Raw genomic sequence first — 15596 nt, 5'->3', positions numbered from 1 at the left:
TGTCTCCAATTGTCTATCACAATGCGTTTGTTAGCGTCCCTCTGCGTGAAGAAAGCCCCACAATGTCTTCCCTAGCAATGCTTTATCTTTGTAGGAACGTTTCTATGCCAATTCGTTTGTTAGCATCCCTTCGTGTGGGGAAAGCCTCTCGATTTCTTCCCGAGCGATGCTTTTCTGTGAAAAAGTCTTGAGAACACTTTTTACGGAAATTCTGGGTATTCCTATTGTCTTTCATAAATCAGACACATAATTAGTATTTCTGTGCCAGTTTATGACGATATTCTTAGATTCAATGCTCATACATTTCCCTTATCGACCCACTTTAAACACCGATGTTTACTTAATTTATTTTGAGAGCAGACGTAAGGAATGTATGTTCACATTATCAATTACGTAGGTTGATACCCTTGTAAAACTATAAAGAGGAAATATAAAGTCTATTAATAACACAGGACGCTACTTTCCGTTCTTAACGGCGCAAACTGTATACAGGATTTTGGCCCATACGTCTTTGAACACAGCTGCGTATGATGTTGCAATTGTGTATGCTCTTGTTCAGTACTGAATCCAATGGTCCAAACATATACATTTATAGAAAATGATTATAAATAAAGTGTTCAATTATTGAATTCTTTGTAATTGTTTTCTGCTGGTTACGGGTTTATTCTTAATTATAACAGTGAGGAGGTACAGCGTATATATTTGCTACCTACGCGCAACACAATTGTACTAGAAGTTGCGTATCTCATGCAAACCTCTTCTCATTAACAAGTAACCACAAGCTATATATAATGTAAAACTTATACAGAACAACTTTTGATGCACCGGATGCGCATTTCAACAATGTCTCTTTAGTGATGCTTAAACCAAAATTTTGGAAACCCGAAATATCAATAAACTTGTAAGATCTAAAAGGAAAACCAGAGTGCCAAAAACTGAAGCTAAATTCGCTCAAGGATAAGAGCTATGTATTAGGGAGATAATCCTTAATTTTGAAATTGCATGTTCTTGTTTAATACTGATCCCATTGGTCCAAACCTATACATGAATATTATTTTTTATCATAATGATTATAAATTTCACACTATATCTTAACATGTAACTTTAGGAGATGCTAAACCAAGTCTATGTAGAATCTGTTAAGAAAGTAGGATCCCCCTAATTGTTTATCTCGATATTTTCTTGTCATTAATAAATGACAGTTTTACAACTACAATAATTACTTGTTTGTTGCGATGAAAAATAAATAGCTGCAAGAATCATGTTTTATCTTCTAGATTTATCATATAGAAGGCAGAATACTTATACAATTTCAAATAGCCAGCAAAACCCCTGATTCCATGACCTGGATTACATCAGTGTAGCCTATTTAGCACATACAGGATTTCATGTATACTAGCAGCACAGGTGTAGGAGAAATTAGCAGACATAATCTGGCCTACTCATCACTAATAACTTACATATACTAAGAGTCATAGAATGATGGCAGAAATAATCTTACCCATTTAATGTTGATGTGAAGACGGTCTATGGGAGGATGGCAGACATAATCTGACTCATTCAATGTTGAGTGATCTAGTGACACCTACAGGGAAATATGACAGGCATAATCTGACTCATTAAATTGAAAGAGTAAAGGAACCCGTCTTTTAACAGCTTAACAGCATCGGACTTCCATCGACCCATCCGCTGTATTGCATTTCTAGAAAAACCTAACCCAGTTGCATGTGTTGCTGCTCCAATCCGAAAAATGTGACCTTCGTACAATTTTGGATTCAAACCCATGAATAAAATGTCAGCCTCTAAAAGTTTTGAAACAAATGAATGTGAAACTGGGACCCCGTTAATAAATTGAAAAAAGGGACCACTTGGATGTTTGAATTTACGCAAATAGTGAAAGAGAACAAAAACTGGACAGAATTACTTGTCAGGCTGGACCTCTCAGCAAATAATAATTGATTGGTCAGCTTGCATAGTTTTTGCATCACGTAACATTAAGCTTACACTGCTTAACTTCCCCTCTTTTGCTTCGAAATGGGCGTCTGACCGTTGTATTACCTGAACTATAGCCTGTTTTGACTTGGTAACTAATTCCCCTAGTCTGAAAAATCCAAAAAGGCAGTGAGAAACAATGCTTTCAATAAAACACGGTGGAGAAAATTGGAGCATGTATATGTATGGTATTGGTGAGTTTCATGAGAATTCCCCATGTTATTTGGAGTCGCGAGTCTGCCCCATGACATGGTTTTTGACAGCCTTTTAACAATTTTGAACTAGGAAAATTTTGGGATGGGTCTGACAAGTTTAAAATTTTAGAAAGAAATGAAATGGCGGAAACCTGTGATGCTAACGTGCTTGCCGAATAATTGTTTTCATATAGGTGAGCCAAAAAGTTACAAATTCTAGAGATTTGTAATGGGAGAGTAAGCTTTGATGCTGACCAATGACACAACTTATCCCATGTATGTAGATATGCCTTTTTGTAGCAAGGTTGAGATGTTGTCAAATGAACAAAAGCTGGCATGGAACGTCTATTGGTAGTTTGGCCAAGTATGGAGCTTCCCTGAAAGCTTCCTGAAATGTTAAAAGAGAGAGCATGTCAGCCAGTACATTCGATTTCCCTGAAATATGTTTGGCTTTGAAATGAATATTGTATTACATCGACATTAGCACAAGCCGTCGAAACAATTTCATAAGATCATGTTCTTTTGTTGACGTCTTATTGATAGCCTCCACTACCGCCATATTGTCAGATAGAAATAAATATGTCTTGTTCTGAAGTTCCTGACACCAATTACAATTGGGAAAAGTTCTTTGATACATATCTGATATTGTGAAAGAGCATCTGACCACTTATTTGCAAATCATTTAGAACCTAACACTGCCGCATAACCTTGTGACTCTGATGCATCGGTTTGTAAATTTAAATGATCCGAAGACATCCATTCCTTATAAAAAAACTGACTTGCCATTAAACTGTTGAATGAAATCTTTTCTTATGATTCGCTTAAAACAAGTGAAACATCTAATAGTAATAACAATATACTGATAACGTCATACAGTAATTTATTACGTCAAGAGATAATCTGAAGTCACATATTTTCTTGTGCATTGTTACGTCACAAAGTCAGCAAACTAATGTACCGGTGTGTTGTTACATATAAATGCATAAAACATATTGTTTACAATAATATCACTAGAGGAAATCAGACATAACGATAAAATTGATATCAAGTGTATGTCCTAGCCCTGCTCGATGTTCACAGGACAAATCAGGACCACAATTTCTCTGACCAGCTGAAAATGTGCATATTAAAATGGGGGCGGGGGGGGGGCAAAAAACCAAAACTCTACTGAAAAACGTCGTCTACTTAACTGTACAATTACAAATCGCGAAAACAAATCCATGATGTGGTATGTGGTCCTGGTGTCGGAGAACCTGAGGAACTGGATACTGATGTAGTGCTGGTTGATATACACATAGAAATGGGATTCAGTGTGACACACAGTTGGGTTTCGTTTCAGTGGCATATCAGAAGCGCTATCTGCGGCATCAGTTAGCTGAAATCCGTAGATCTACCCGTTAATATCGATGTTTATTATCTGAAAATAAGCTGTACTGTTTTCATGGTAACCATTCTTAATTATCTTGAACTTTGTTTTTAATTTGTACCCGTGTGTTTCTGTAATGAGTTGAATGTGAAGGTACATCATGCAATGGTAATGATCACGGTACTAGCAAAACATGTTATCTAAAAGTAGACAACAAATAATTTCCTGAAGTAAAAAAATTATGTTGGATTCAATTATATTTTTTTTTCCAAGACTAGAAAATAATGAAATTTAATCCAACACGAAATTAAATACGTGTACAGTATGTTTCATGGGTAAACCCGTATCTTACAAATAATGGTGTGCTTCTCATATTGATATGTCAAGCAGATTAATAGTACTAAAAGACTTTGATGGTAGTCTGGCTATCTTGCTGTAAGTGAAGATATAACACAGTTATCAATCTCATGAATTTTATGATGGAGTAGGATGAATATTGACCCCTTTAGAATCTGATTACTTCGTTTATCTCATCAAGAGACAGGACTCACGGCGGGCGTGACCGATGGACAGGGAAAGTTTACTACTTCTAGGCACCTGTTTCCACTACTTTTATGCCCTTGCATTCACCTATGGTACATCCAGGGGTAGGTGTTCGCCCTACTCTAAAGTGTGTATTTTTTATGAGATTCATGAGATTGATAGTTTATAACAAATCACAAGAACCAAAATTTTGAATCTCATTTCACCCTTACAAACAAAGATACATTGCTGGATCCAGTAAGTGCTCTACCAATCCCCTATCTTTGCTCCTCACGAAAATGTTATCAGCTGTGAAGGAGAAACTTCAAACTTGCTGTGCGACTACATATGCCAGAAGTGGTGTTAATGAAATGTGGATTCTAAAAAATTCTAAAGAACTTTTAGTAAACTTGAAATCGCAGAATTTTCCCCAAAATCAATAGCATTAAAACCTATGACTTTTCAACACTATACACGACCATTCCTCACGATAAATTAAAGACTAGACTTTTTGACATCATAGACAGTTGCTTCTTCAACAAAAACGGAAAACGGAAATATTCATATCTAGTGATCAGTCATTCAAAAACTTACTTTGTTAAACACCACTCTGATTCCACGCACAAGTACTCTGAAGGTTAAATAAAAAATATGCTAGAGTTCCTCATTGACAATATATTCGTGGTCTTTGGTGATCAGGTCTTCCAACAGTCTGTTGGAATTCCCATGGGCACGAATTGTGCTCCTTTGTTAGCTGACCTGTTTTTATATTCATATGAAGCAGAATGTATTCGAAAATTTCTACGTGAGAAGAAAAAATCTCTCGCTGTGACCTTCAATTCGACTTTTAGATATATTGATGACGTTTTGTCTATTAACAATAATAGCTTTCATTCATATGTCGATTTGATATATCCCTGTAAGCTCGAAATAAAGGACACCACAGAGTCGTCCACTTCTGCTTCATGCTTAGATATTTTATTGAAAGTAGACATTAACGGCAAACTAACAACTCAACTGTATGACAAACGGGATTATTTCAGCTTCTCCATCGTCAACTTCCCACATTTATGTAGCAATATTCCATTATCACCTGCATATGGTATTTATATATCTCAACTGATTCGATATGCAAGAGCTTGTTCTGGGTATAGTAAGTTTTTAAATCGAGGAAAGCTACTGACAAACAAGTTGATGGTACAGGGATTTCAACAGTCTCGATTGAAGTCAGCATTTCGCAAATTATATGGTCGTTATAACGATCTAGTTCGTCAATACAACCTCGCATTGGGTCAAATGCTGTCTGACGTGTTTCATACCGATTGTTAAGCCGTTCTTGGCACACTGATTTTGACTGCGGATAACTCCGTTTACCTGATCAGGATATGGGGCTCAGGGCGGGTGTGAGCGGTCAACAGGGGATGCTTACTCCTCCTAGCCACCTGATCCCACCTCTGGTGTGTCCAGGGGTCCGTGTTTGCCCAACTATTTATTTTGTATTGCTTGTAGGAGTTATGAGATTGATCACTGTTCGTTATCTTCACCTTGCATGTATATATTTCAATGTCAATAGCTAAATTGTTCCTTCAAATCAGAATCCAATAAACAGATTTATAATGAAACTACTGGTCAGATGTAAAATTTTAGATTCTCATTAGATTACATTCAATTGGATCAGCAGTTTGGGACGATTAGCCAGATGGATATGATTTTTTTCTACCGTTATATTCGTTAATTAGCTGTACGAGGAGAAGCATGTTAACTTGTTTGATAAGTATTTTTTAAAAATACTGATCAAATTTAGCATGAAGCATCTTTGGGACAAGGGGAACATTAATTGTAAAATTCAGTACTCCTATAGCTTTATGTTTGAGGGATGCAACAAAAAGGGCCAAACTTGATCAATTAAAAAAAAACATTTTTGCGAACCATATAGCTGCATTGTGATATCCAGAAGGAAGACCTTTTTCTAAACTGTAAATTTCATTATCTGAGGTACACATTTTGGCATTGAGGTGGGGCCAAAATTATCATTCATGTGTCTATTCGATGCATCCCTGTGAAACCGAAACAAATTACATTCAGATTCTTTTGAAATTTTGTTTGAAGCATCTTTAGGACAAGGGTACATACTTACATATTTCAGGACTCCGACTCCCATGGGCGCAAAGGACGCAGCATAAATACTTAAATTGACCACATTTCAAAGATTTTTTTTCTACAAGCCCACATCTGACCGAAATAACAACAATATGTGCATAGTTATGTCGAAAAGGAAAACTTCTACCAAAATTGTAAATTTCATGATACCCTGGATAAAGGCTCTGATTCCAAACACAAAAATACAATATATTTCAATTCCATACTCTGCAATAATATCAGTGCTGATTTGGAGCTAAAGAATATTTAAAAGGACAGGTAGCCCGTTACCAAAATCAAAATATTCGTGATCCGAAGTGTGGGTTTTATTGCCAGGGTGGGACCAAAATGGATATTGATCACATGTGTGCAAACTATTGGATATTCTTTATTTGAAAACATCATTCCTATTCTTTTGAATTATTGTGATTGGAAGCATGTTTGGGACAAGGTGGGTGAAAATATAAATATCAGAGTTGCTGCACCCTTTGGCATTAGGGGCGGGGGAAAACGTTCCGCAATTGACAATTTCCCCTTTACAACAGCAAGTATGTAAAGAAAACTAATATTGATAGTGTTGTATGATAAGAGGGTATCTACTACAATGGTAAATTTCATGGTCCACGGAGTAAAGGGTTTGACTATAGGACAGGGCTAAACTTGGTTTATGATGTCCATGTGTAACCGATTCTATCGATACATGATTGATTGATTGATTGTATCTTGTTGAACACCCCTCTCGATGATATGTCATTAACAAGGAGACGTCACCATTGCCGATGAAGGGCTGGGAAATGTGGGCCTATGCTCGGCGCTAAATTAAAACTGAAGAAATATTCAGAAAGTGTAAGGGTAAGCCTTTTCAAGATTTATAAATATCATGATATACTTCTGATACATTGATCATTGATACACCTCTGGTGTGTTCAGGGGTCTGTGTTTGCCCAACTATCTATTCTGTATTGCTTATAGGAGTTATGAGATTGATCAATCTTCGTTAATTTCACCTTGCATATAATGGGTAGGGTTTTGATACCAAATTGGGGACACAATTTCCATAGTGATTAAATGCGTGTGTTAGAAATTGAACATGTTAAACTTGTTTTTAATAACCACTCTGTCAATTGTTTTAAAATTTGGTATGGAAGATATTTTGGACAAATGGGGATGTATTGTAAATTCCAGGACTCCTGTACTCCCGAGCCCTTAATGGTGGAACAAAACCTGTCAACATTTACCAACCTTATCTGGCAGGGAGTCTCTACCAAATTTCTTGATAACTGCTTTTCCAATTCTTTTGAAAATTTTGGTAAGAAGAATATTTGGGAAAATGGGAACATAAATTGAAAATTGCGGAACTCCTACACCCCTATGACTTGGGAACTGGATGAAAATGCGAAAATGACCAATTTTCAAAAGGCTTCTTCTTTGCAACCACTTACGTGTAAGACAAACTAGATGTACTGTGATGTAGAACAGGAAGGCCACTGATTAATTTGTAATGTTCATGATACCCCGGGTAGAGGTTATAACTCCAGGGAGGGATCAAACTTGGCATTTAGTGTTTTTAAATCTCATATTCTTCATATCGAAATGTAGTTAAGTAGATAGTTAAAAGAAAAGGTGTTCATCAGAATTGGCACATTCAAGGGATCTGTGTTTTAAGAACAAACATTGTTTTATGCTCTTGCTGAACATTAGTATTCAGCTTAGATATGCTGATTAAGAAATTTATCATAGATTTGGGGGTCAGTTATACTTTTAACTCAACCTTAGGTGACCGATAACGTTTTTACAATCGATGAATCTAAGGGTTATAACATGAAAAAACATCCAGATCTTATATTGCAGACGGAGTTTAGAGAGATCAAATTCGACAAGGAACGGTCTAGATATTGTAACATCATTAATTGACCAGTGTGGACAGGGAGGAAAATCTGAAATAGATGTTTAAATTACTGTGGATCTTTCTTGATCGCATAAAAAACTGAGGCTGGGGAAGTGGAATGTGCAGGGATGCTCTGTGTGGCAAAACAAATTTAAAGTAACCATCCGAAACTCAAATAAACCACGCAAAGAATGAAGGGTCGACCTTTTTTCTGTGACAAACAACATGAAGTGTTTCCCTTCTTTACGTTTAAAACAATAGTTGATTGGAGTTTGAATAGTTTTCGACAAATTTCGCGGTTTTACCAACAATTTCAATTTCGTGCGTAACTAACGTTCATGATCAATTATCATTATTTTCCCTTAATGCAGTCTTTGATTTTATGGTTCACCAAACATTAACCCTAATTCTATACCGGATAAAGTAATCGAATAATGACGAGGTCATAAACATTATATAGATATAAAACTATATTTTTATTGCAGGTCATGTTTATTTACTTTAATGTGTATTCAAAAACGGAAAAGACCAGAAACCCCATACTAATTAATGAATGGACATTGCTTCTAAATTCCCCTTGAAACTGAAATTACAAATGGGATGTCTTTACCTTCTCTATCGTCAACTTCCCATAGTATCTAATACATTGACATTCCGTCTATTTACTTTCATATGAAAGATCGCAGATTCCATTTTAATTAATGAATTGACATTGTTTCCTTTTGTAGTTGATATGACATTTAGCGAAATCAAATTCTTTTTTCTGCAGATGATACCAACAACATCTCAAGTTGTCTGTCCATATCGATGGATTACGACATGACGTCACCAGGGCCCGGTTTTTCGAAAGCTGATTAACTTTAACACAGTGTTAACTCGGTGTTAACTTCTGTGTTAAAGTTAACCATGTGATTAACTGTTTTTCAAAATGCGAGTTTGCGTTAACACTGTGTTAACGTTGTGTTAACTTTAATCCACCTCCAGTACCTGTGTTAAGTCTTAACACAGTGGTTAAAAATGGCCGCCTACTTCATTTTCTGTCCGCCTTAGACCAAAAATCATGAAAATTTCAAAGGCTTAGACATTCTGAGGTGTGTATTAATGCTGAACTATGACGGTGTGTTGTTTATGTTGTCATAAATTGATATATTCGTCAAATCTCATGAAATTTACCTAAGGGGAACAGCTAATGGAAAAAACTAGTACAGTTGGATGATGGTGTTACACTTTTCTGTCAGTGGCAATATCTTGCACGCATCTATAGATACTTTTGGCAGAAACTTTCAATAAGGGGGGAGGGGGGTGTCAATAAAACTCGTATTATATTTACTTATATGAAATCCTGCAACAGGACCCATGCTTAAGATATAATTTTACCTAATTTTGGCTTCCAAATGCCAAAGTGTATGCAGGCCCTTAGTTCATGATGATAATCTCCATTGAAACACCAACTTCGAAAACACTATCGTCTGCACTGGCCTTGACCTTTTGAAAATCCCTTGTATCATTTACAACTGATTCAAATGAAGATTTGCATGCATGAAACGTACATACATGTATTTTCTTTTTGAAGGCTATCTAATATGAACAGTATTCAATTCAGGCTAATACAGAATAGTTGTTAACACAAACTTAGGAAGAAGAGTTTTTCATTGTTGATATTCCAGATTAATCTCCCTTAGTAGAAATGGAGTGGTGGATCAAGTGTTATGTTTAAAATAAAAAGAATAGTAAAATAAATAAATGCATAAAAAGAACATAGATATAAAATGCTATAGATATGTATGTGAACAGACAATCATAAGCTAAATTTATTTATCATTTTCTTCATGAATATCTTTAACTGTTTTGGGGAAAATAAGACTTTTAAAGAGTATTAAAAAAAGAAAGTTAGATATTCTTAGAAATTTAGAATTTTTTATAGGCTAGCATCGTTGTTAAACCCCTCCTATAAATTTTGTCCAATTATGAATCAAACAATATAGAAAACCACATGTTTTATTTCCTAGTCCAGAACATGTAGCACATCACCCCCTTATTTCTTACAACATACGTTTACTGTTATTTTTACATGCAAAGTCTGACACCCCCTTCCCCGTTTTTTCATATCATAGCACCAGTGATTGGTAGTTGAAATGTAAGCTTGAACTGAACCCGTATATTTGTGAAGTCAACTTGTTCGACTCCCTATAAACCCCCACTTTGATAAACTATGCAATGAGCCTGCTTTCTACAACATAAGCACCGTTTTTCTCAACTAGGCTTCTAAAGGCCTAGTATATATCATTATATCCAATACCTCTATGATTATTCAAATTGAATAGACTAATAAATGCATTTATACAAGTATAAGTGCATGGCTCACAGTCACTGTCATGTATTTCGAAACTAAACAAAACATGAACATTTCATCAGCTATCTCCCACAAACAAGACTTTTATTTACTCCTGCATTCTTATTGTTTACATAGGAAGTATATGTGCATTATGGGTAATCAAATGATTAGCAAGTGGTTAACTCGGTTAACACAGTGTTAACTAATCAATGTGTTAAATTGCTTTCAAAAAACAGAATTTAACCATTGTGTTAGCTAATCACTTGGTTAGGAGTTAACACTGCGTTAAACTTAACCACTGTGTTAAAGTTAACCAGCTTTCGAAAAACCGGGCCCTGATCTACAAGATAAAAGTGTGAGGTGAGCACATCGCACAGCTGCCAAGAAACCCGTACATTTCATTGTAGCTTTTAGGGTAGAATTTCCGTGAAGTGTTAGTGCCCCAGATCCCATTGTAAGACGCGGGACCTAGTGTGATCTTCTGAATAACAGCGCAGATCAGGGTTTTTATACCATAGAGCATTATCATATTATCGTATGTTGTTCTGATAACATACATCGATGTACTGACAAAATAAATATCATCACGATACAAGTATATAATTATATAGGTGTGGTGATATACAATTAACGTTTACCTTCACTGTAGATTTGCATTGTACGTGCAATATTGTGAAAGTATATGTGTAAAACAGCATTCCCGTAACCATTGTAAGACGCAGGGCCGGCTGTGATCTTTTGAATGACGGCGCGGATCAAGGTTGTCATGGGTTGTCATAGGGCACTATCATGTGATTGGAATTAAAGTCTTTTGTTCCGATAACATGTAACGATGTACTGACAAAACAACTGCCGCCATTATACTAGTATATAATTCGGTAAATGTTATGATACACAACGCTTTTCTTTAAATTAAATTTACATTATTTGTTTGTTTTTACGTCGAGAATTGTTCACTCATATTGAGACGTCACCAGCTGTAGCTGAAATACCACAAATTAAAATATATGCTTGGCGCTTAGCGCTGTAACAGTGAGGGCTTTTTATCATGCCAACGCCTGTTGCAACACTTCCGTTTTTAACGTAATAACCGAACACTTGCTACTCTCACTTTTAAATGACGTGCGTTTGGCGAAGGAGCAATCATTGCCCATTTTAACGTCTTAAGTTTGACGTGGCCATGCCATGAGCGGGGCTCGAACTAACAACCTAGGGCATTATCATGTGAATGGAATTAAAGTCTTTTGTTCCGATAACATGCAACGGTGTACTGACAAAATAAATGTCACCATTATAATGTTATAGAATTCTGTAAATGTTGTGGTATACAACGCTTTTCTTTAAATTTAATTTACATTATTTGTTTGTTTTTACGTCCCGCCGAGAATTTTTCATTCATATTGAGACTGTAGTCAAGTACGACAAATTTAAACCCAGCTTAGCTTAGTAACAGTGAGGGTTCGTTATCGTGTCATGCATGCTTAGCGCTTAGGGCTGTAACAGTGAGCGTTCGTTATCGTGTCATGCATGCTTAGTGCTTAGGGCTGTAACAGTGAGGGTTCGTCATCGTGTCATGCATGCTTAGCGCTTAGGGCTGTAACAGTGAGTGTTCGTTATCCTGTCATGCATGCTTAGCGCTTATGGCTGTAACAGTGAGTGTTCGTTATCCTGTCATGCATGCTTAGTGCTTAGGGCTGTAACAGTGAGGGTTCCTCATCGTGTCATGCAATGCTTAGTGCTTAGGGCTGTAACAGTGAGCGTTCGTTATCGTGCCAATACCTGTCGCAACACGGGACTTCCGTTTTTAAGGTCATATTAAAAAGACTCGTGACTCTCACTTTTAAATGTCGTGCGTTTGACAATGGAGCAATCACTGCCCATTTTAACGTCTAAGTTTGACATGGCCATGGCACGAGCGGGGCTAGAACTAACGACCTCCCGATTGCGAAACGACCGCTCAACCATGAGCTACCGTGACCGGTTTCAGATGTAGTATTTCAAAAGTACAATTGTAAAACGCACCGTGCTGGTTTGTCAAACATTTCCAATATCTAAATACGAGTTGATGTTTCGTTACATATCTTCACCATACGTAGTGTGCCATATGATCAGTTTACCATAAGATAAATGAAGAGTTCTAATTCCCATTCTCATATATAATCACTAAATGCAACACGGTTCTTTATAAGTATGATTGAATTGTGAGGACTCACTTTATTTTCCAGAATCGTTTTCTGTTATGAACATGTTTGACATACTGAGAAATAAAGGAATCAACATGAACAGTCAGCTGATCACAACCGGAAGTCACGTATCGGTATTGTCGTTTGTCGGACTTCCGGACTGTCATTGAATGGCAGGCACACTAGACCCAAATTTATCCGTCTTCAAACCTTTCATATTTTCATCGTTGATATTACATACTCTCTTTATCAAACACCATGTTCTGTACAAATATCACGAAATAGCAGAGATTTGATGTCGGGCGTATCTCAAAGTGGCACAGAGTTACTTCAGTTGATGAGGAACTTGGAGTAGACATGCGTCTCAGAAATGGAAGAATTTTGTCAGAAATTTTCTCGAGAAAATATGTCAGACGTAGAAGAACTGTTTAAAGACCCAACTTTAAGTTAACGCCCCCAAATTTGACCTGTGTCGCGATCAATGATAAGCCGCTGGTTAATCAAACTTTTAACAATAGAGCGTAGGTTGATTGACGTTTGCAGAGACCGTGGTCTACAGCTACCTGAGAAAGATGTTTTGATAACAATCATGGCTAATGATGACCGGCAGTCTTCAGATCTCGAGGAAAGCCCCAGTATACCTGAGTTTTGATAGCATTGATTCGCACCTAGAATATTTTAATTTCTAACGTCCCCTATACAATGCAATTTATCATCGTATTTTCTCTCTCCATCTTTATACATGTATTATAGATTAAACAATCAGAAATCAAACAATAATAATAATAATAATAAAAAAAACATAAGCTATTGGAATATTTTCTATTAATGATTTATTTTGGCTTTACATTTATAAAAACATGAACAATTCTTCATTGGCGCAGCACATCAACATTTATAATGGTTATATTGCCCATGCGTAAAACTGTTACAGTAGTTTAAAAAATGCTTCTGTTTGAGATACCACATGGATTATAAATTACACAATCAGAAATCAAACAACAGTAAAAAAAGCATAAATAAGTTATTGAGATATTTCTATTTATAATTTATCACGGCTTTATATTAAGAGAGAGAGAAAGATAGAGAGAGAGAGAGAGAGAGAGAGAGAGAGAGAGAGAGAGAGAGAGAGAGAGAGAGGGGGGAGACTTCGTGTCACCTTCTGTTTGGGATACCACCATTACGCAAACACTACAGCTACAGAAACCCTACAGACGGCCCATATTGAGGGGTATCTTGACCATTCTTCATTTGGTTGTACATGTACACAGATCTACTTGGATTTATTCATTCTCTCGAAACATGGATATTCTACCTACTACACCCACGACACCGCGAACTCCCAGGACACCAGGAAGTGCCTGGAAACGCCGGGTAATATTATATTTCGGAAATTATTTATATACGATATATAACAATTTAATTAGAAGTTTTAAAAAGCAAAGGTTTAGAAATGGGCTAAACCTGTCATTTGCAATACATAAATATGACCAAGTTTGAAGGTTTACGGGAAATAGAAATGCGGTATGCATGTAGGTAGACATTTTAATTATTTTTTTTTTTGCACAAATCAAGACACTAAGCATAATTTGTAATAACCTGAGAAATTTCCTGTGTATATCATAAAAATATACACAACAACCGATCTCTTGGCCAGGTAAATTCCAGGTAAATAACATTGACCATGGATAAGCTCCGTCCACATTCAGTCATCCGTGGAACAACCGTACGGTGTTTTGGGTTTTTTTTAAGGATATATGTGAATCAGAGGTCAAATTTTACCTCTAACCTCTGACCTTTATAGAAATGGAATAACATTATATGCATCTCAATTCGCGCTATGTCGATTGGAAATTTCATTTCATGAACTTGAAATGAAGTTCTCAGAATAATCAAGTGTAAACTTTCGTCGTGAGCTTGAAAACAATGCTTGATTTTGCGTTTATCAACATGCATTTTGTTCGTTGGCCTCAATCATGTAATTATTTGTTTTAAAGGATTGAAACAAAAACGTCAGCTTCATGTTTACGTGTTTACAAGGAATCCGAACATAAAGAAGGTGAATTACGGACTCGAATTATAATAGCAATGCCTTAAAACTGCTATTTTCTAGCTCAGTGGAAAATGTATCAAGTTTTTAATGGAATTGATCAACTATCAAGTAAAAGCCACTAAAATAGCAAAGTTTGTCATTACTGTGTCAAAATACACATGTAACTAATTGTAGAGATTGGTGTATGTTTATATGAAGCTTTGGAATTAAGAGCTTTTTAACTGTTATAAGATGCAGGTGTTGAATCACGTCAAAATCTTCACAACCACTGAAACGTGTAATGTCAAAAATACTTTCCTAGTCGTGATTTCTATATAAAATTAACACTATCACTAATCGTGATTTCTACACAATAAATAACACTGTCAGAAATCGTGACTTCTACACAATAACACTGTCACTAATCGTGACTTTTACACAATAACACTGCCAATAATCGTGACTTCTACACAAAAACACTGTCACTAATCGTGACTTTTACACAATAACACTGCCAATAATCGTGACTTCTACACAAAAACACTGTCACTAATCGTGACTTTTACACAATAACACTGCCAATAATCGTGACTTCTACACAATAAATAACACTGTCACTAATCGTGACTTCTACACAATAAATAGCACTGTCACTAATCGTGACTTCTACACAATAACACTGTCACTAATCGTGACTTCTACACAATAGCATTGTCACTAATCGTGATTTCTACACAATAAATAGCACTGTTACTAATCATCATTTCTACACAGTAACACTGTCACTAATCGTGACTTCTACACAATAGCATTGTCACTAATCGTGATTTCTACACAATAAATAGCACTGTTACTAATCGTGACTTCTACACAATAAATAGCACTGTTACTAATCGTTATTTCTACACAATAAATAGCACTGTTACTAATCGTGACTTCTACACA

The 15596-nt window shown here is 36.1% G+C and overlaps 1 protein-coding gene across 1 annotated transcript in view; it reads right to left on the bottom strand.

Annotated features, from left to right (window-relative positions):
• Positions 1-102: 102 nt before the first annotated feature.
• LOC125663545 (uncharacterized) overlaps positions 103-15596 on the bottom strand; it is a 35487-nt gene continuing 19993 nt past the window's right edge. The window contains exons 9-12 of the mRNA XM_056150975.1: positions 3440-3576; positions 2005-2101; positions 1502-1585; positions 103-174 (exon numbers count right to left, since the gene is read on the bottom strand). Coding sequence (XP_056006950.1) covers positions 103-174; positions 1502-1585; positions 2005-2101; positions 3440-3576 — 390 coding nt within the window. The remainder of the gene's footprint in view (positions 175-1501; positions 1586-2004; positions 2102-3439; positions 3577-15596) is intronic.

The sequence above is a fragment of the Ostrea edulis genome, chromosome 10, assembly GCF_947568905.1.
Source record: "Ostrea edulis chromosome 10, xbOstEdul1.1, whole genome shotgun sequence".
NCBI classification, from domain to species: Eukaryota; Metazoa; Mollusca; class Bivalvia; order Ostreida; family Ostreidae; genus Ostrea; species Ostrea edulis.
This window is presented reverse-complemented; position numbering and strand designations above follow the sequence as displayed.